Raw genomic sequence first — 22,989 nt, forward strand, 5'->3', positions numbered from 1 at the left:
GCTAATTTTTTTATTTATTGTAGAGATGAGGTCTCACCAAGTTGCCTAGGCTGGTCTTGAACCCCTGGACTCAGGCAATCCTCTTGCCTCAGTCTCCCAAAGTGCTGGGATCACAGATTTGAACCACCATGCCTGGCCAGTTTTTAATAACTTCCTTTGGACACCATAGAGAATAATTCATTAGTGTAAATATTTTCCATACAATAGAATGGAGGACTCTAGACTTGAACTATAAGAGATGCACTCATGTAGCTTTTAAATTAATCATTGTTTTTGTCCCTGCCTGACAGATTAATTACACAAGTATATGTGCAAATTGTGCAAAACTGCTGGAAAATGCCTTTAATTTTGACAAAGTATGCACCTGCTCTATGCCCTTTTTACCTTCCGAAGAAAATGGAGGTAAGTAAAATACAAGAGATTCCAATTGGTTTTATGCTGACCTATTCCCATATAACACTCAGCAGTAAATTCACAATTTCCATCAAACGCTTTCCAAAACATAAAAAATAAAGCAAGGTGGGGTTGGCGAAGCTTACAAATTGTTGAGTTCAGGCCCGCCCCCTGCCTGCTGCCTCCTTTTTGAGTATTATTATCCTGTTTCTTTGAAGTTGCAAGATTCTTTACCTTCTCGACTTTTAAATCTTATCATCAGTCGAACAGGTTTTACTTCAGTACAGGAAGGAACAGAAGAGATCATTGAATGTAAGCACTTATTTTATAGTGAGAAAAGTAATGGGCTGAGAGGTTAAGTGACTTTGCCAAGGTCACACAGTAAGTTAGTGTCAGGGGTCACACAGCTGGTGGGACCCTCCTTGGGTCCCCTTCAGTTATTCTACACGTGCAGTTGCTTAATCCCCAAGGAGACTCAGTCTGGCTGCCAGGTACTATGAAAAATGCCAAAGGAACATTAAGAGAAGTCCCTACTCTTGGGATTCTGATTAAAGTCGCATGCTCATCAAGCACTCTGCAAAGCAGATGCAAAGACAGGGTTAGACACATGAGAGAGTGTGGGTGGGAGGGCATGGGACACCTGTGGGCGTAATGGGGAGGGAGCAGGAGGAGGCTGGGGGAGCTGTCAGACTGCAAAACAACTCTGACCCTTGGGAAGGAAGGAGGGAGGGAAAGGGAGAAGTGAGGAGTATTTTTCAGATGATAATGAGTCTGGTTTGGGACCAGCTGAGTTTGAGGTGGAAGCAGGGCCTCGAATGCTCAAGAGAAGGCCAGCCTCTAGATTCACCCCATGTGGAGTCATTTAAGGATGGGAAGGTCGGCGTGGAGGACGCTGTGGGGAGAGAGGCTCAGAGTCCAGAGGACAGAACGGGACCTTGAAGTACAACTGAGTTGAAGGAAATTCATTTTTCACTTGATTAAGTCTTGACTACCAGGTAAGACTGTGGAGCCCATGAAAAGGCTCCTCACACTTACCGCAGGGAGTATAAATGAGGAATGGCCCCGGCTGCTGCGCTCTGAAACCACTGTGTGTTTGCACCAAGGCCACGCCTCCCGTGGCCACCCCAGCCAGCGGCTGAGCACAGCAGGGATACTGAGGTGGCTGGGGCCTCTTCCCAGAGCTGTCTTCAGGATTTCCTGTCGGTCCCGCTGAAACTTTAAGAATGCATTGCAAGGGCCAGGCTCGGTGGCTCAGCCTATAATCCCCGTGCTTTGGGAGGCCGAGGCGAGTGGATTGCCTGAGCCCACGGGTTCGAAACCCGTCCGGGCAACTTGGCGAGACCTTGTCTCTGCAAAAAATCAAAAATTAGCTAGGCATGGTAGCGTGAGCCTGTAGTTCCGGCTCCTTGGAAGGAAGGCTGAGGCGGAAGGATCGCCAGAGCCTGGCAAGTGGACTCTGGGGTGGCCGTGCGTGTGCCACTGCACTCCATCCTGGGCAACAGAGTGAGACTCCAACTCAAAAAAAAAAAAGAAAGAAAGAGAATGCATTGCACTCTAAGACCACTCTCCCTTCCTCTTTTCTTCGTGCCTCCTGTTCTTCCTCCCTCCCTCCCCTCTTCTTCCTATCTCATATTTTTCCTCCTTCTTTCCCCCTCTCTCCCTTCTCGTTTTCTTCCTACCCTCTGTTCTTCCTCCCTTCCCACCCTCTTACTACGCCATTTTCCCCCTCCCTGCCCCCTCTCCTCTTACCTCCTACTCTCCCTCCTTCCTTCCCTCCCTCCTTTCCCCACCTCTTCCTACCTGTGTCCTTCCCCTCTTCCTTCTCTCCTCCCTCCCTCCTTCCTTCCTTCCTTCCTTCCTGAAGGCTCAGAATGCTTCAGTTTTGGGGGGAAAAAAAAAGAATCCAGCCGATAAAACCTTAAAGGACTCCAATTCCCAGCTGTCTGTGTCCTTCGAAACCCTAACCGTAAACGAAGTGTTACCAGCTGTTAACCATTCCTTTCAGGCAGAGGCTTCTCATAAAAAGCCAGCCTTCCCTCTCCAGTTAACACACACTACACGTGCGGAACCCAGGCGATGAGACCACGCGAGACTGCCTAAAACACAGGAAGCCTGCACCAAGTGCCACTGAATTTAAAGAGAAGAAACACCATAAAGTGAATTGTGCCTCCAGGAGTAATCAAAAAGATGATGATCTTGGAGGCCTTGTTAAGCTAAATCCTGGACAAAGAATCATTGAAAAGAGTTTATTAAAACACCTCAGTTCCTCGTGTGACGAGTGTTTTCTGCCTGTTTATTTTGTCATTTATGTGAACATATAACTCTGGTTAAGTAGAATTCTCTTTTACGCTTCTAAGAAAATGTATGGTAAATTTCATTCTGTGGATTTCATATTTTCTATAGGCACGGGTCAACACTAGAGGCTCGCTCTTGGGTGAGGAAACTTAATGGGTCATTCCCACCAAGCCTGGCCTGTTTGCCTTCACGCCAATGCTCTCAGTTGATTATGCTGCAGCTGCCTCTGTGACCAACCCTGTACCTCCCCTTTTCAGTGTTCCAGAGATGATTCTCTCACAAGTGACTTAAGTTCTTCAGCCTTTCTTACATTCTGTAACTGGCTGCATTTACCATGACTTTCCACCCCAACTTACTGTGGGTACCAACTCCGATTTTCCATACTCATTCTCTTTAAGATCCTTAGAATGTGAGACCAAAAGCTTTCCAAAATGCTGTTTTTGCATAGGGTAGAACAGTCAATGGACTCAGGGGCTTGTGAAGGAAACGTTTTTGTATTTCTAGCATTGCATATGGCACCTAACACATGGAAGGCACTTAATAAAAGTTAGGCCTTCATTATTTTGGAGATATGTATATTAATTATAAACAGCCACATTGGACATTTCTATATGTGCTGTTAGTAAAACTCTATGGATATGTCAGTTGAATTCACATGGGTATTTTCATACATGCTGTTGCTAAAGTCTGTATGAAGTCTGCCTGAATAATTTCCAGGGCCTTAGTATGTCACCATACAGGTAGAACCACGATCGCAGCCTGTGAATGGGCAGCTTCACACAGCAGTTAACATGAAAGGCCTATCTCTCATGGCAACAAATCTATTTATTGCTATGGTGATAATCACATTTTTTTGAATCAGTGAGTTTTTTATTTTTGTCCATAACAAATGGTTTGTCATTTCTTGAGCAAGTATTATGTGCAGGGACTGAGCTAGATCTTGGGGGTAAATGGACAAAAATAACTGAAGCCTGACTGCAGGAAGCACCTAGTCTCATGCCTTTCACATGGCCAAGTGCCCCTGCACCTCGAATCTGCTCTCAATAACTTTTAGAACTACCACAAGCCCTAGGCAGCCCCTAGGCAATCCCTAGACAGAGCATATTTCCTGGAATTTCTGGGAAATGACAATATTTATAAAACCAAATTTTATACTGAAAATAAAAGGCCTGATTATAAAAAAATTATTTGAGGCAAGAACACAATATTAAAATATGTTAGTCATTTCAATAATTCTGTATCAACCAGGATTTCCCAACATTGTTTTTTTTTTTTTAATGATTTTTTGGGTTTCTATTTCCCATAAAGAAACTTTCAGTTCCCCTTTTTGTCTGTTCTTTAGAAAATTCTTGTCCATGTTTTTTTTGTTTGTTTGTTTGTTTGTTTTTTGAGTTGGAGTCTCACTCTGTCACCCAGACTGGAGTGCAGCGGCCGCTCCCGGCCACCGCAGCCTCGACCCGCTGGGCTCCAGCGATCCTTCCGCCTCAGCCTTCCCAGTAGCCGGAATTACAGGCATGCGCTACCACGCCCGGCTGATTTTTTGATTTATTGTAGAGATGAGGTCTCGCTGCCCAGGCGGGTCTCGAACGCGCAGGCTCAGGCTATCCACTCACCTCAGCCTCCCAAAGCGCAGGATTACAGGCTGAGCCACCGAGCCCGGCTCTTGTCCATGTTTATTAACATTCCAGTTCATTTTCCTCCCTCAACTCTTATTCTTGTTTTTCTCCCATGCAGGGTAATTTTCATGTGTACTACAAATTGTATGACTTCTATCAGAATCTCTATCGATCTATTTTATCCAGAAGTAACAGGCAGCTGGTGGGCAAAGATGTAACAGTAAGACTTGTTTGAATTTGGTGTGCTCTTTTTTATTTTCTCTTTTTTTGTTTGTTTTGTTTCTTTTCTCAAGCCAGATGGAACTTTCAGTTAAAAAGAGAGGAAGCAGCCGGGCTTGGTGGCTCAGCCTGCAATCCCTCGCTTGGGGAGGCTGAGGTGAGTGGATTGCCTGAGCCCGCGGGTTCGAGACCCGCCTGGGCAGGCGAGACCTCATCTCTACAATAAATAAATAAATAAATTAGCTGGGCATGGTAGCGCACGCCTGTAATTCCTGCTACTCAGAAGGCTGAGGCAGAAGGATCGCCAGAGCCCAGCAGCTCGAAGCTGCGGTGGCCGGGAGCGGCCACTGCACTCCAGTCTGGGCGACAGAGTGAGACTCCAACTCAAAAAAAAAAAAGAGAGAGGAAGCAAAAATACTCAAAAGCTAAGATTTTACAAAGCAGAAATGCTTATTTCACTCTTGCATAAATTGAAGGGGGTGAGGATTCAGGATAGCTGTTATTGAGAAGGAACACTTTCCCTCTTTAGACAATAATCTGAATCTTGTCCAAGTGGTGATCCTTCCAGATGCCATTTTGATAGTAGCCTTGAGTTGTTGGTCTCAGTCTGGCTCACTCTATATCTACTATTGTCCTTTCTGTAATTGGGGCATTTAAACAAGCCTATGTTAAGGAAGTTGGTCTCTGTTTGATTGAATAAAAGCCTTTGGTTTAATAGAATGCTTTTTCATATCTAGGATTACACATTTTTTACCCTTGACAGATGATATTCAGGCTAATAGCAAGAAAAACTAGAGAAAAACCTTTTCCACATGGCTGTTATTATATGAAAGTGATAACCAAATGATTTTTAACAATCTCACTTTAAAAAAAATGTATTTGAAGCCGGGCTTGGTGGCTCAGCCTGTAATCCTGCGCCTTTGGGAGGTGAGGTGAGTGAATTGCCTGAGCCCGCGGGTTCGAGACCCGCCTGGGCAGGCGAGACCTCATCTCTACAATAAAATCAAAAAATTAGCCGGGTGTGGTAGCACACCTGTAATTCCGGCTACTTGGAAGGCTGAGGCGGAAGGATCACTGGAGCCCAGCAGAGGCTGCGGTGGCCAGGAGCGGCCACTGCACTCCAGTCTGGGCGACCGGGTGAGATACCAACTCAAAAAAAAAAAATGTATTTGGTTGCCTGGATGGATTCCCTGTGATAAGTCATCTAAATGTAGACTCATGATTTATGTACTTATCTGAATATAACTTATACTTCAATAAAAAGATTTCAAAAATGTATTCCACTATAGGCCTAGTGTGATATACAGCACAGCCAGCAAGGGAAGGTTCCTTCCTGTGGACATTTTTACTGTGCTATGTATTACTAATGAGGAAAAGACACACATACATACATATCTCCAAAACACACAAATTTCCTAGTCTAACTGAGCCAGAAGCCTGGGAAAATGTAGCAGTCCTTAACCGTGGTCCATGCCAATAAATCAGTGTGGGTTGATTTACATTCCCAGTGTTCTCACTTTCACATTCTAAGAGTGTTAACCAAAACCATTTCTCATTTCTGTATGGTCTTGCATTCAGGATGTGAAGGACTGTGCTCCATTCAAAGTGTCCCACAATAAGACCCCCATTGTTCCTTGTGGTGCCATCGCCAACAGCATGTTCAATGGTAGGTGACTTTTCCTATCTCCATGGTGAACCCTTATAAGTGTGTAACAGCCTGACTGTCCAAAAGATCACCTCTGCAGCTGAGTGGCAGTTTTAAAAAAACTCTGTAAATATTATCCTGGCTAAGCCAGAACACTGACTTACGGTATTTCATTTGCAAATAAGTTCTCCCCTGCCAGAAAGCTGAAGGAATAGTCAGGGAACATGAGTTAAATGGAGCTTAAGAGTATTTTTCAGTAATTGGCTCAACCTTGGCAGGAAAAAGAATGGTCTTGTGACTCCAGCATCTATGGCATGTGGGCGTGTTGAGAGTCTGCAAAAGCCCTGATTTATTTTTCAGCTGTGTCTGGGTCTGCATTTCAAAGGGTGGCAAAATTGCTAGCTTGCATCTTTAACACAATTTTTAATTTCCTTACAGACACCATAATTCTTTCATATAACCTTAATTCATCTATACAAATCAAAGACCCAATGCTAAAGACTGGACTTACATGGTGGACAGATATGTATATCAAATTTCAGAATCCAACTTTCAGAAATCTTATCAATTTGAAGGTAAGATCCACAGTAGCTAAATATTCCTATCTCTTTATAAAAACTTTATTCTGTGTATGTGGAGAGATATTTATGAGTCCTTGTTCATTATCTCCTTGTTGACTCCTTTTTGCTATAACTTTCCCTACCATGGCCGTCTCCATTGTATACCTTTCAAAAAACATGAAATGATCACTGCCCTGGTTCCTTCCAGTTTACCAAAACTAAGAAGGTAATGTTTTAAAAAGCATGTTGTGTCAGCTATAATTAGAATTACCATGTAATTTTTCACTCAAACTGGTATACTAAAATAACTAGCTATATATGTATTTGAAAATTTTATTTATTGATCAATAAATTGACATATATTGGTGAACCTATAAAATAATTCTATTAAAAACTATTTTCAAAAATGCAGTTCTTTCAAAAACTAAAATAGCATTTATATTACATTAAACCAACTTAAAAAAACTATTTCAATTATCTGAACATTAGAAGATAATGTAAGCAGAATAATCATTTTGCATACATATTCACTTAATCAGTTTTCTTGGCCATAGTAATCTTTATTACATAAATCTGTATTTTTCTAATTAATTTATTCTTTTTACCATGGCCTCGTTATTTTTAATTTTTTCACAAAATTATCTGCAACCTTTTTAAAAGTTGTATCTTATGGTTAATCAATTTGAAATTGTTGATAATTTTAAATGGTTCTTTTCATTTGACTCTTTTTTTTTGGTCAGAATTTCACTCTGTCACCCAGGCTGGAGTGCAGTGGCATGCTCAAGGCCACCATAGCCTTGACCTGCAGGGTTCAGGCAATCCTTCTGCCTCAGCCTTCCAAGTAGCTGGAACTACAGCCACGCGCCACCACACCCAGCTAATTTTTTGATTTATTGTGGAGATGAGGTCTCGCCAAGTTGCTCAGGCTGGTCTCGAACCTATGGGCTAAGGCAATCCTCTCACCTTGGCCTCCCAAAGTGCTGGGATTATAATAGGTATGAGCCACAGCGCCCAGCCAACCCTAACATTTTTAACTGAGAAAACACTCCATAGATGCTGAGGTACTTGTTACACTAACAGCCAATCTTATGAAATGAAGGATATTCTCGGCTTCAATTTTTTTGTATTGAAATATGCTAGTATTTTAACCCAAATTTTGTCTTGAGTAGTGTTTGTTTTTACTTCACATAAACTTTTTCTGTTTTTAATTCTTCTAATGTATTACTAAATTTAAATGCTGCATAATCCTAGACTTTTATCAGTATTATTTCATTATGGTATAGAACATTTTAAATTAAATTTAAAATAGGAGTACTGTCAAAAGAGTCTTCACATAAGTCGAGACATTCCACAGTCTAACTACAAAATTTAAAAATTAAATCCTATACACATTTTGAGCTCCCATTATGCAATATGTTCAATTATTTCCTTGCTTTTATAGGGGTAAATTTCAATGTCTTCTTGTTTGTAAGGTTTGTTTTCAGTAATTATAATTCACTAAATCCTCAAAAGTTAAAGTGTTTCGACAGTCAGTATTTCAGATGCTGTGTTTGAAGATTTTCAACTATTTTGAGCAAAATACAACCAAAGTTAGAAGACTCATTTACAGAAAAAGGTCAAGATGGTGGTAGGCATTGTCTGATATACAAAAAAGTTCTTTAAAGGCTCAAGCCTTTCTAAAATTCTGGACGGTAATATTCAACAAAGAGAGACCACATACCTCATATGCTACCATGTTGAATTGTTTAACTTAACATCTGTGTCATCATAAAAATTTTGTGGTTGAAAACTCAGTTTTTCTAACTGTGAATATACAAAACTATATGTATTTTCACTACTATGGCTCCTTTTTTGTTTGTTTTTGTTTGTTTGTTTGTTTTGTTTTTGAGTTGGAGTCTCACTCTGTCGCCCAGACTGGAGTGCAGTGGCCGCTCCTGGCCACCGCAGCCTCGACCTGCTGGGCTCCGGCGATCCTTCCGCCTCAGCCTTCCGAGTAGCCGGAATTACAGGCATGCGCTACCATGCCCGGCTGATTTTTTGATTTATTGTAGCCATGAGGTCTCGCTGCCCAGGCGGGTCTTGAACCAGCGGGCTCAGGCAATCCACTCACCTCAGCCTCCCAAAGGCGCGGGATTACAGGCTGAGCCACCAAGCCCGCTTATGGCTCCTTTTGATTGATAAAATATTGTTCCTTGCTTAGACAGAATTGTAAATTGTGTATTATCACAACCAATTTTAAGTACATCTCTTCTCTGCCAATTTCTCAATTTACTAAGAGCATTATCTTTACGCCATTGTTGTACTCCACAAAATTTGCAGTTGTGTTATCACCACAAAATCAAACAACTTAAGCTTGATCATTTTGTAACTTAATCTATAGTAACCTTTATAATAATGCCAGAGGTTTCATCTTCAAAGACTGAACTTCTAACAGCTTTGCTTTGATTTCCTGAGGAATCCAAGTTCAAAATTTGTTAGAAATTTGACATAATTATCTGATCACCATGTACATCCACTCTTTAATTTACCTCATTTAACGGGCTACAGAGTTCTTTTCGTGCTAATGGAGCCAACACATTAAAAGCTTTTATTTGGTTAACAAAAAAAAAAAGAAAGAAAAGAAAAATGAAACTAGAAGGAAATCCATTGGATCTAAATGAAAAGTCATGCTCACAGAATAATATATAAATGGACATGCTATAGCTATATAAGTTAAAACATTGTCTTTGGATACAATCTTCTAAAAATTGCCATAAGTTTTTAAAGTAGATTCTGATGTTCTTCAGCAGTTTGTATTTTTTTTTACTTTTTTTTATTTTCACAAGATCGTTTGATATCACGATGGTTCCCACAGTGAGGGATAAATACAAGTATCACATTCATCATCTTTCTTGAAAAACTGTACTTAATTATATTAAACATGCATATTTTCTTTTTAAGCTTTTCACAGCTAAAATTATTTATTAGCAAATAAAAAGCTGATACTACAGCTATATATTTACACTATATAACAAATAACAAAACCACTGTTGCAAGAGAATTCAAACTACTTTCAGCAGAACTGCTCAGCACCTATTTGCCACAGATGCATTGTGTACACATAACCTAACCTATAATTTCCCACATTTCTCAATGACCCCACTGATTTGCAACCTGACAGCTTTTCACACCTCATAGGCCAAGTCAGAAAATATGGCCTATCTGGGTGGAATGTTAAACAGCTGACAGGGGTCACAGGGATTTGTTTTACAATGTTGGACTCAAAAGGTTTCTGGTTGTCTTTTGTATAATATAAGCGCTTCATTCACTGCGCATGGGTATCTCACACACTACTAGCTAATATAGCTGGATGCTGGAAGGATGAAATATATGTAATTATTTGTTTGGGCTAAATGGTTAAATCAGATGGGATGATAATTAACAGACATAAACTGGGACTGTCCTAGGCAAACTGTTATGTATGGTCACTGTGTCTATGCTTAAATTGCTAGTTTTTGAAAGAAACGTGGCAACATTCTGTTGCTTCATCTTACCACCTAACCACAGGTCTATAACACAAAGGGTCTTTGGCTTTCTCTTATCCGCTGCACTTTGTTCTTACCTCTATTGTAAGAGTGACCACATTGTACTCTAAATAAATATCTGTTTACATACCTGTCACATTCACTTTAGTCTGTAATTCCTCAAGGAAGTAGATCGGGTCTTATGCATTTTTGTATTCACGGTGCCAGTGACAATCAAGAAACTCATAAGTGGACCTTGAACAACTATCGTAATACTATAAGGAAAGGATTGACAGTGACAGGAAACTATGGGGTGGGGCAGGGAGGGGAAGGGAGATGGAATTAACAGTAATCGATATCTGTCTGGGGATGGGGGGGCGACACCTCATCAACAAGGGTACCTGCACAATGCATATTTGTATACCTAACCCTTAACTGTACCCCACAATTTTAAAATAAAAAATATATAGTTAAGAAAAAAAAGAAATGCTTACTGTTGAATGAATGGATGAATACAAATGACCCAACTCCTTGGAAAATAAAAGAAGTTGCTATATTTTGGACCATACTGCTCATATTCTCTGGAGACATGGATGAGATAAGATTTGAAATTGATAGAGCAGGGCATACTTTTTATTATTATTTTTTATTTTTATTTTTATTTTTTTGAGTCAGAGTCTCACTCTGTTGTCCAGGCTGGAGTGTAGTAGCATGCTCACAGCCAACATAGCCTCAACCTGCTGGGCTCAGGCAATCCTTCTGCCTCAGCCTTCCAAGTAGTGGACCTATGGGTGCACGCCACCACACCTGACTAATTTTTTGATTTATTGTAGAGAAAAGGTCTCACCAAGTTGCTCAGGCTGGTCTTGAACCCCTAGACTCAGGCAGTCCTCTCACCTCCACCTCCAAAGTGCTGGGATTACAGGCGTGAGCCACCGTGCCTGGCCGAAGTTGTATTTTTAACAAGCACCTTGGGTGATTCTGATGTGATGACCCACAAAACAAACTGCATTCCTTCCCCATTCTGGGGTCTTTTGTGGTTAGCAAGTAATGCTCAAACTCTTTTGAAAGCTGAGATAGGTGATCATTCGCCAGCTGGGAAAAAGGAGACCCTGGTTCAGTCTCTTTCAAAATCTCTGCTAATATTTGAAACATTTCAAAAATCCCAATGTTCACTCATTCCCCCCATAACTCCAGTTTAGTTTTGAATGTAGCCACTTTATGTGAGTTAAGGGCATGTATTTTAACGTGCTTGAAAATTTAATCACGTACTCCAAAATGTTGTTAAGCTCAGATGACATTTTTTGGCTAGCCAGCATTTCTCTGTGGATGACAGAGTGTGACATGAGCCGCTCCATCCGTGCACATACCAACCCAAAATGACCATCTCAGTTTTCCTCATATGCGATCATTCAAAGACTCGAAGAGTTCTGCAGCTGTGGTATGGGTTGGTAATAAAAGTACACATAGCATATCCTCATGTGCATCTTCCTGAAAAATATATCACACAAAAAGGATTCATTGCCTTGCTGTCAATATCGGTAGATTCGTTAACCTGGATTGCATACCATGACTGATTAATCCTCTTCAACATTTGGGCCTCAATATCTTCTGCTATCTCAATTCATCTAGTTATGGTGCTAGCTGAAAGAGGAAAATGTACCACCTTTTGAACCACAGCCTTTCCTAAAAGTTCACGCCAAGTGTCCTCAGCAGCAGGCAGGATCAACTCTTCACAGTAAAGGGCTTCTTAGCTTTAGCAATGTGGTTAGCCGCTAAGAATGATGCTTCTAGGTGCAGAGACATCTGATTAAGTGATGGCCTTCAATAATTGCTTCTGTTCTTTGTGTTTTCATTTTTTTCCTTCCGAAAAACTCTAAAGGCTTATCTTTAATACTGGGTATTTAGTATCTATGTGGTGAAACAGTTTTGAACGTCTCATGGCTTCGTCAGATAACCGGTCATCACATATTGTGCAAAGTGGGCTCGGAGAATGTGATTCACCTGTTGCAATAAACCTGTAATTTAAGTAGGATTCTTGGTGTTTTATTTACTTATTTTTTTTATTATATTTTCTTTATTTTCTTTTATTTTATTTTGAGTTGGAGTCTCACTCTGTCACCCAGACTGGAGTGCAGTGGCCACTCCCGGCCACCACAGCCTCCACCTTCTGGGCTCCGGTGATCCTTCCGCCTCAGCCTTCCAGTAGCTGCATCTACAGGCACGCACTACCACGCCCGGCCAGTTTTTGATTTGTTGTAGAGATGAGGTCTCGCCAAGTTGCCCAGGCGGGTCTCGAACCCACGGGCTCAGGCAATCCACTCACCTCGGCCTCCCAAAGGCATGGGATTACAGGCTGAGCCACCAAGCCCAGCTGATTCTTGGTGTTTTAAATGCAGCTTTCTTTTTGTTGGCAATCTTAGCATTTTCTGTTGTCTCATCAAAATCCCAATGTTTACTCATTCCCCCCATAACTCCAGTTTGGTTTTGAATGTAGTTGGACAGAGCAGACATATAAATCCACGTCTGCTCCCCTTTCAAAGGGATCTTCCTCCCCTTTCAAAGATGCTTTCCAGTGATGTTTGTTTTTTTACTCATTCTGGCTAGGGTTAGCTTGTGGTCTTACCAAAACTGTGACAGAGACAAGTGTGCAGTGCAGGGAAGAGGCGCGATGTAAGTGGTAAATAAAATAATGGGCGGGTAACATGCAGACTAAAATAAGTGTCAGATTCTTAAAGCTTAAGACTTAAAGCCTGCCACCAGTTGCAGCTGTACTGCTGAAATACATCAACTCACTTGCCATTCACTAATAGGGTTTTGATAGGAGTCTGCAAGTAATTATTCATTATGGTTTCTGTGCAATCAAACCTCACTGCTGATGTTAATCTGTATTTGCAGCCACTCACTAGCACTAGCATCACTGCCTCAGCTCCACCTCAGATGATCAGGCAATCGATTCTTGTAAGGAGTGTACAACCTAGATCCCTTGCATACGCAGTTCACAGTAGGGTTTGCACTTCTATGAGAATCTAATGCCACTGCTGATCTGACAGAAGGCATAGCTCAGGCGGTCATGCCAGCGATGGAGAGTGGCTATGAATACAGATGAAGCTTCACTGACTCACCTGCTGCTCACCTCCTACTGTGTGTGCCGCTTCCTAACAGACCACATACTGGTACCATTCCATGGCCCCGGGAGTTAGGGAACCCCTCTCTTACAGGGTGCGAGAGACAGACGTGCCCTGGGTTGTAACGTGGAAGTGTGAGAATGAGGGCAAATTCAACAAGTTCATCTTGATGACACCACCCTCCAGCCTGTGCTTCCAACATTCCTCCTACAGCTTTCAACCCTACCAGACTTCCTGCCTTTAGAACAGGCTTACAATGCCTTTGCTCACCACCTCCCCCCACCTGCCAATCCCTCCTCCTTGCTTCCAGCTTGGAGCTCTTAGGTGCAGTGCTGCAGTGAACATCTATGCAATCTTCATGCACTTTCATGACTATCACCTTAGAATACATTTCTAGTAGAATTTCTGGGCCAAAATGTAATGTGAAATGTGAAAGCTTTCCATGTATTTTCCTAGCTTGTCAGATATGATGTGGATTTACATGTCTGCTCTGTCCCAGAGCTCCCATTTCAACTGCCTTATCAATGATTGTCACTTTAAAAAAATTACCCAATTTTTAGATGAAAATAGTATCTTGTTTTAATTTGCTCTCCTTAGGTTGCTAGTGAAATTTAATAAAGATATTTCCCATGTTATCACTGAATGCAACCACCATGATCTTTATATGCATTTAATATAGTTGAAGACATAGTATACATATAATTTGATATTCTGCTCTTTTTGTTTAACCCACTGAAAATATCATGAGCATTTCCTTAGAGTCTTTTTTTTTTTCTGTCACCCAGGCTGGAGTGCAGTGGTGTGATCATGGCTCACTGCAGCCTTGAACTCCTGGGCTCAAGCAATCCTCCAGCCACAGCTCCCCAGGTAACCGGGACTATAGGCATGCACACCATGCCCAGCTAATTTTATTTTTTGTAGAAATAGAGTCTCACTATATTGCCCAGGCTGGTCTCAAACGATCCTCCTGCCTTGGCCTCCCAAAGCACTGGGATTACAGGCATGAACTACCCCACCTGGCCCCTCCTTAGAATCTTTAAACCCATTATTATTATTTTATTTCAAGAGCTTTGGGAGGTAAAAATAGTTTGAGTCTGAGCTTTAAGTGCACCCACCTGTGCACACTGTACCCAATAGATGATTTTTGTCCCTCCACCCCATCCCCCTTCCTCTTCTGAGTCTCCAGTATGCATTATACCATTCTCCACCTCCCCTGCCCTTTTTAGTCAGGGTCTCACTCTGACTCCCAGGATAGAGTGTGGTGGCACAGTCATGGCTACTGCAATCTCAACCTCCTGAGCTCAAGCTAATTTTTTAGAGAGACAAGTTCTCACTATGTTGCCCAGGCTGATTTTGAACTCCTGAGCCGAAGCAATTCTCCTGCCTTAGCCTCCCAAAGTACTGGGATTACAGGTGTGAGCCACTGCATCCAGTTCATGATACCATTCTCTATCTTTGCATATCCTTAGTTTAGCTCCCACTTGCAAGTGAGAACACATGGCATTTGGTTTTCTGTTCCTAAGTTAGTTCACCTAGGATTATGTTCTCCATTTCCATCCGAGCTGCTGCAAAAGACAATATTTCATTGTTTTTGATAGCTGAATAGTATTCCACAGTGCATATATATCACATTTTCATTATCCACTGATCAACTAACTGATGGACATTTAAGTTGATTCCACATCTTTGCCATTGTAAATTGTACTGCGATGAACATGGGGGCAGGGGTGTCTTTTTTATATAACAACCTATGTTCCTTTGGGTAGACACCTAGGTCCAGTGGGATTACTGGATCAAATGGTAGATCTACTTTTAGTTGTTTGAGAAATCTCCATACCACTTTCCATAGAGGTTGTACTAATTTACACTCCCACCAACAGGGTATAAGCATTCCCTTTTCTCTGCATCTGCATCAGCATTTATTGTTTTTCTGATTTTTTTAATAATGGCCATTTTAACTGGTATAAGTGGTATCTCATTGTGGTTTTAATTTGCATTTCCCTGGTGATAAGTGATGTTGAGCATTTTTGTGTATTTTTGTTCGTCATTTTTATATCTTCTTTTGAGAGATGTCTGTTCATGTCATTTGCCCAGTTTTGTACGGGGTTATTGCTTTTTTCTTGCTGATGTGTTTGAGTCCTTGTAGATTCTGTATATTAGTCCTCTGTCAGATGTAAAGTGTGTGAATATCTTCTCCCATTCTGTAGGCTATTTTCTCTGTTGATTATTTATTTCACTGTGTAGAAGCTTTTTAGTTTAATTAAGTGTCACTTGTTTATTTTTGTTTTTGTTGCATCTGCTTCTGGGGCTTTAACCACCAATTCTTTGCCTAGACTGATGTCTAGAAGAGTTTTTCCAAGGTAAAACCATTCTATTTAATGGTTGCATACTCTGGTAGGTTACATGCACACATACACATATACAATTTTTTTTATAAGTCTAATTTCTATTTCCTCAAGAATGCATGATTTCTGTCATTCTCTAAATTCTGAGGAAAACTGAAGACGATAAATATTTTGTTCTACCATATCCTTTATTTTCTTCCTGCAGGAACCACCAAGCCTCCAAACTGGCCTAAGCCTATCTATGAGTTGGATGAAGAGGATTTAAGAAACAATGGTTTTCTCAATGATGACTACATTGTATGGATGCAAACAGCTGCCTTTCCCACTTTCAAAAAACTCTACCGCCGACTCAATCGAACACACAATTTTGTGGAAGCCTTGCCTGCTGGTAATTACAGCTTCAACATAACCTATAGTATCCTTTTATATCACTTTTCTTCACGGGAATGAAAGAAAATCTGGCTACTGGTTGTTGAATTATTTCACCCTATACTTTTCTACTTTTCAATAAAATCTATATACAAAAAATAAGAAAAGAAATGTGTAAGGGAAGAAAAAATTCTCCTATAGCCTTCTAGGGGCTCCAGCTGGGGCTGACAGATTACCAAGAGAAAAGAGCGCATGAATTTCATTTACATGCACATAGGAACCCTTACAAGAAAAATGGTTATAAAGAAGTAACTAGGAAAACAAGGGTTAGTTAAACAAGGTTGTTTTTTTTTTTTCACTCCACCCCAACTCCCTAACTCGGGAATAGAAATGTTTCTTTTCTCCTTGTTTAGAAGGACATTTTCCACAGGGGAGTTTTATCTCCTGCTTTCGAGAAGAAAAGGAGAGAGCAGAATATCCTTCTTGCACCTACTGTTTTTCAAGTGCCTTTAGCTCAAAATAACCAATATGCCAAAGTGGCATATTTTGGGATGGCATGTCCTGAATTCCTCTCAACTGTCATTCCATCGCCATGTAGCTGTTTGTCTCCATGTTATATATTTAAAAGCATCCATTTAAAAAAAAAAAAAGAATAACAGTTAATAGCAGTATCAGGTAAGGTGGTATGGATAAGAAGAGAAGAACTATTTCTGTCCCCCAAGAAAAATTAAATAACACTGAGCCTAGAGAAATAAATCAATGAGGAGAAGCATGCCAGATAGGATGGGATGAGTGGAGGATCACGAAAATAAAGAGAAAGAGGAGTGATAAGAAGAAAACGAGGAGTGTAGACTAAAAATCAAACTGAGAGAGACTGTAGAGGACCTTTTGTTCTGGGTGAAATTATCAAAGACCACAGGAGCCCTGGGATCAAGGGGAAGGTCCAGTTAATCTAAACCCTCATAAAGCATGCTGCAAGTTCTGCTCTAAAGATGCTGCCTGTGCTCTTCCCTCCCTTAGGAACAAAGCCAGCCCATGGGAGTTGGTGCCTTAAGGACATGTAGTCCAGGTTAGGAGCCATATGCTTTAATATGAAAGTCTGAATTTTTTCACTTAATTTAAAAATACAGGTGTAACTCTTGATTTAAAACAAAAAGGATTTACCTTTAACATGACACCAAACACTACCTTTAAAAGACACTATATAGCCGGGCTCAGTGGCTCAGCCTGTAATCCCGCGCCTTTGGGAGGCTGAGGTTGAGTGGATTGCCTGAGCCCGCGGGTTCGAGACCCGCCTGGGCAGCGAGACCTCATCTCTACAATAAATCAAAAATGAGCTGGGCGTGGTAGCGCATGCCTGTAATTCCGGCTACTTGGAAGGCTGAGGTGGAAGGATTGCCGGAGCCCAGCAGTTCGAGGCTGCGGTGGCCGGGAGTGGCCGCTGCACTCCAGTCTGGGCGACAGAGTGAGACTCCAACTCAAAAAAAAAAAAAAAAAAAAAAGACATTATATATTTAGATACAACTGATGCTAACTCTGGTCTTTAGACTAATTTTCAAGTCTCCTTCTAATTCTCCCTGAGGCAGAATTCTCTTGACGGCAGAATCTTTCCAGGGCTTGTACACAGCTCTGACACTTCAGCCCCATTTGTACCATTGCAGGGCTCCTGGTTAGGAGTTACTTGGTGGGACCCATAGCAGGCCAGTTTTGACACAAAATTGTCCACCTCCATAGTTTCTTTACCTCTCAGGGAGGTTGAATAAAGAATTATTGGGGAAAAGTGAACGACTGCATGCACTTGGAGTCCCTGCTTCCTCTTTTCTTCTTTTCTATCTTAGAGGAGGAGTGTGGACATTTCCATTCTGACAGGAGTGTGGGGATGTTCCTCAGTCAGAAAGTCGCCACCGACGTGACCTATCTCTGTTTTTTGTCTCCTTTTGTACTGACCAGGAGTTGGCTTACCTTCAGTTAGTTCTGTTTGCAGGGTCTCTAATTCTATTCTACAAAAATAGAAGTCACAAATTACCTGTCTTGTGGCGTATGATAGGTACAATCAGAGAGTAAACCCTTAGAACAGGAATTTCAGCAAACCCCTCTCTCTCTCAAAACAATTTAAGAGGAGATTGAAAGTTGCTTGACACTTGGGTCTCCTGATTCTGTCAACTTTGTGACTGTCTCACCACTAAAGCAGTCATAGTTGCATTGAAGGAAAAGGAAAAAACAGCATACACTGCTGTCCCACAATGCATCAGGATGAGTGTAACAGGGGTGGAGGGATGAGGAAGGGGAGCGATGCTCCAGATAAGGAAGACACTCCATTTCTTCTGTCTGGACATACCGTCCTGGGTGACTTCATTCGCAGTCATGTTTTAATGCTGATCACTCTGAGCTTTAGCCCTATACTTACCCTACCTGTGGATAGCCCTAGTGTGAGTATTATCCAACCAGACTAAGAAAAGGCCACCACTTCTGAGGGAAAAAAGATGCTCTGTGTGAAGAAAAGACCCTCTCAAACAGAACTGAGGGAGGGAAGAAAGGGGCAGATGGGTTGAGGTGGCACCCAAGGACCTGGTGACAATAAGGAATTCCGATGTCAAAGAGAGGACTAGTTTCCTTGTGCCTTTAAACAGCTTGTTGCCAAGTGATCTGAGGCCCTTTAATAGCTTTGCTGAGAAATGCCTCTGTCCAGTGCCGTTGCTAGGAGAAGCTTTTGTTTGTTTATTATTTTGGTTTACAAAAGGCACCAGATGTTTAAAAACCTCAGGCCACATGCATAATCAAAATGACATCATTAAAATGCTAACGATAGCAAATGAACTCCAAATACTTTCTCCCCAGCAGTAGGGGAGGCTGGCCTTTTCAAAACTCAATGAGTGGGCTACCTTTAGTTCTCCCATCAAAAATGTTTTTCCATCTATATTATTATTATTATTACTACTATCATTATTCACTCCCCTTGGAGAATTTTCCCTGAGGAAGGAGTTCAAACCATAGCTTACAAATGGACCACAGCTGACCCTAGGTCTCCTGATGCGTATATAAAAATTTAAGTTTGCTGTAAAAACCTATCTGTATTCTTTTAATTTCCTTGGGTTTGCCAAAGGGAATTAAATATATTTAATCTGTATTCAGTTGTCTGTAAGTCTTTCAGATCTGTGTCAGAATATCTTTTGTAGATTACACCTATGTAGAGGGAAGGCTTGTTTAATTAATTTCATTCCAGCAAGATACAGGGGACTGTTTGGTAAAGATTTGGTTTAACCATATGAAATTAAATATTCAACCATCTTTTACCTACAAAAAAATAATATTTTATATGGCTTAATCTAACAAATTTAGCATATGCAGAGATAAGATGTATTGAAACAGATCCTTAACGTGTCTTCTTAGACTTTCCAGTAACCAGGTTCCACGGAGAAAAATCAGTTGTGCTTTCCACCCCCACATGAAGTGGAGGTAGTAGCCTTTTCTTAGGTCTTGCCTATACAGTGACAGAATCCATTACATGGTTGGCCTCTTTTGCCATGGTGGCAATTCATTCAAAGCTGGAAAAAAAGAAAATATCCTTCTGTCAGTAAAGTCAAACTTCAACTGAAAAGAAAAGAAGTAAAGAGAAACAAGCAGGGAAGAAACAGAACCAAGGATCTCTGACAAGGCTTGAAATGACTGGAATACTTCAACAAAGGGAACTGAATTGACTGAACCCAAATCGATCCCAAATAGATAAACAATGATAATATTTTAGAGTTAAGAAGAAAAAAGAGGAAGGGGGGAAGCATAATTGCATATAGTAAAACATCCTTGGAGTGGGGGCAATAAATCATCCTTGACTGAGTTCTACACCAAGTCTCCAGTATTGATTTGAAGTCCTTGAGCCTGACTGCAGGTAAACGCCCTAGGAGAGTGCTGCCACCAGAGAGGAGTAAGCAAGCCTGGGGTGCCCAAGATTAGGGGAATCTTTTTGTCCATCAGATCAGGCTCAGACCATGAGTCTTCACTGGATGACTGCAATTATTATGGACTCCCCAACAATTGTTGAACTGAATTGAGCATCAGGATGATTTTTGAAAACTGATTTTTTTTCAATGTTCTTCCTTCCTATGGAGTCAAAACTAAATTTTCTCTGCTAAGAGCTAGCAAAGTTATGGCAGTGTCCTGAGCACCCAAATACAGCAATACACCAAAAAGAAAGGCCCGAAGTGTCACTAAAGTTATCCATGCCAAGGGGAAAGCATTGAAAGTGACATTCTCAGAAACTGTACTCAACGTGTTAACGACACAACAATTCTAGAACTTACATTGGGATGCCATATTCTAGAATATAAATGATGACACAGATTTGTGATACTTGAAATAAATGTGTTGAGAAAGGTTCTCAGGGTTCATCTCAAAAAGGTTTTAATTCCTGCCCAAGATCACTAACAGTAGTCTGGATAGAACATGTGATGAATCTGCCAGGGCACAAACCCCACAGATCTGTATACTTAAATGATTACAATATTAAACTTTTAAAAACATTTTTATATTAATTTTTTGAAGTGGGGAAGATTTATTGTGTGATGAATCTAGGAGCAGAATTGAGACTATTAAAGAAAAATACATTAACAAGTTTGTCTCTATAGGAACCAAGAAAGCACTTCTTTGATGCTACTTCTACATTCACCATCTAATCGAGTACTCTTCCAAAAAATAAAATGGTTTCAAGTACACCAACTCTGAAATCTTAGAATCCTTTCCACAGCTCATCCTCCAGCTGTAACCAATTACCTCTGACCAGGTGTGGTGTGTGGAATCATACCCCTCACCACCGCCACCAACATGATGTCCACATCCTAATCCTGGAAATGTGCAAATGTTATTTTACATGTCAGAAGAGACTTTGCAGATGTGATTAAGGATACTGACAGGAGGAGATAACCCTGGGCTATCTGGGTAGGCCCAATGTAATCACTAGGGTCCTTCCTTATAAGGGGGAGGCAGGAGATAAAAGGAGTGGAGTGTTATGGTCCAAGTAATGCTTGGCTGCTCTCCCTTGATACCAATAAATCAAAGGAGCAGGGACTGGTCAAAAGAAGTTTATTTCTGAGTTCGAATCCAGAGCCAGACTCAAGGTCTTTCTGAAATGGTTCTGCTCACCCCCCAGGCTTTTGTGGTTCAGTAAGTCGAGAGTTGTTAGTATCTATATATTAGCCATGTGACCAACAGAACATTGTATAGAACTTGAGTTTCAACCACATTGATCGATAGTAACATTTTTCGCTCCAGAATTCCTGGTGCCAGCTATCAGAGATATCTCATAGCTTTTATCAGTAGGGCCTGACAGAGGTGTTAATCGAGCTCACGATAGAGTAAAGGGAGTTTACAAGGCCTACATGCATTACACAAAAGTTATACAAATCACAAAACTTATGATTACATTGCTACAAAAGTTACACAAATCACAAGGTTTACGATTACATCGAAACTATATTATTCAAACTTACTACTACTCAGAAAAAAGGGAGTAAACGAGGATTTGCATCTTTCAGTTGACTGGGCATAGTCTGCAGGGAAGTCAAGGATCCCCTGAAGCTACTAACTGGGAGTGCACAGGAGATAAGGGGACTCTCAGGAATATTGTTCAGGAATGTTCAGGAGCACTTGAACCCTTGCCATGCCCTTGTCTAAGGGCTGTGGCAATATGGACAGACATTAGTGGGTCTCTATATCAGTAGGAGATGTGGAGGAATGTGAGGAAGGGACCATGACCCGAAGAATGCACGTGGCCTCTAGAAACTGAGACAAGCAAGAAACAGATTCTCCGCTGAAGCCTTCAGGAAGGCTGCCCAACACCTTGATTTGACCTGCAGAAATGTAAGATAAGTTTATGTTGTTTGAAGTACAGGATGTGTGGTAACTTGTTACAATGGCAAAAGAAAACAAGTACATCGGGGGTTGGCAATGCTCTGGTTATCTGGGTCATTGTTTCTGGAGGTTAGGTGACTTATTGAGGGCACAGTACTAGGAAGGAATAGTTCACACATGAACCAGGTCCACTGATTTAAGATCCAGAGCTCTCAGGTACTTTAGTTCACGCTTCTTGGTTATGATGCCAATGAGAAAAGGCATGAACAGCTGGGAGCATACCTGTAATCCCAGCGCTTTGGGAGGCTGAGGTGGGAGGATTGCCTGAGCCCAGAGGTTTGAGACCAGCCTGGGCAACTTGATGAGACCTCGTCTCTACAACAAATCAAAAAAATAAACTATGTGTGGTGGGCGTACCTGTAGTTCCAGTTACTTGGAAGTCTGAAGCGGAAGGATTGTCTGAGCCCAACAGGTAAAGGCTGCAGTAGCTGTGATCGTGTGACTGCATTCCAGCCTGGGGGACACAGTGAGACTCCAATTGAAAAAAAAGGAAAAGAAAAAGTATGAACACACCTGTTATAGTCCAGCCTTGCTTGCCAGTTTACAGAATGCTGATTAGTCAGAGCTCTACGGAGAAATAGGTGTATATGTGTATATGAGATAGATAGGTAGGTAGGTAGGTAGGTAGGTAGATAGATAGATGATAAATAGATAGATAGATAGATAGATAGATAGATAGATAGATAGATAGATAGATAGATAAGATAGATAGATAGATGCAAGAGATATTTAAGGAACTATGAAGGCTGACAAGTCCAAAATCTGATAGGAAAGGCCTGCTCAGAAAAGTGTTGCAGTTCAAGTGCAAAACTTGTTTGCTAGACAACCAAGAAGAGCCAATGTCGCCAACAAAGTCTAAAATAGTCAGCAAAAGAATTCCCCTTTGCTCTGGGGAGGTCAGAAGTTCTATTTAGGCTTTTAGCTGATTGGTCAGAGGTTTTATTTTGGCTTTTAGCTGATTGGATGAGGCCCACTTATATTAGGGAGGGCACTCTGCTTTAATCAAAGTCCA

General features: G+C 41.2%; 1 protein-coding gene across 1 annotated transcript in view; it reads left to right on the plus strand.

The window, feature by feature from the left end:
* LOC103269909 (cell cycle control protein 50C-like) overlaps positions 1-19,651 on the plus strand; it is a 22,693-nt gene extending 3,042 nt beyond the window's left edge. The window contains 8 exon segments of the mRNA XM_021717293.1: positions 291-374; positions 376-402; positions 4,423-4,524; positions 6,102-6,189; positions 6,607-6,743; positions 7,654-7,657; positions 15,910-16,119; positions 19,464-19,651. Coding sequence (XP_021572968.1) covers positions 291-374; positions 376-402; positions 4,423-4,524; positions 6,102-6,189; positions 6,607-6,743; positions 7,654-7,657; positions 15,910-16,119; positions 19,464-19,651 — 840 coding nt within the window.
* The last annotated feature ends 3,338 nt before the right edge of the window (positions 19,652-22,989 follow it).

This window comes from Carlito syrichta, unplaced genomic scaffold, assembly GCF_000164805.1.
Source record: "Carlito syrichta isolate Samal-C Ts95f unplaced genomic scaffold, Tarsius_syrichta-2.0.1 Scaffold309637, whole genome shotgun sequence".
Classification (NCBI taxonomy): domain Eukaryota; kingdom Metazoa; phylum Chordata; class Mammalia; order Primates; family Tarsiidae; genus Carlito; species Carlito syrichta.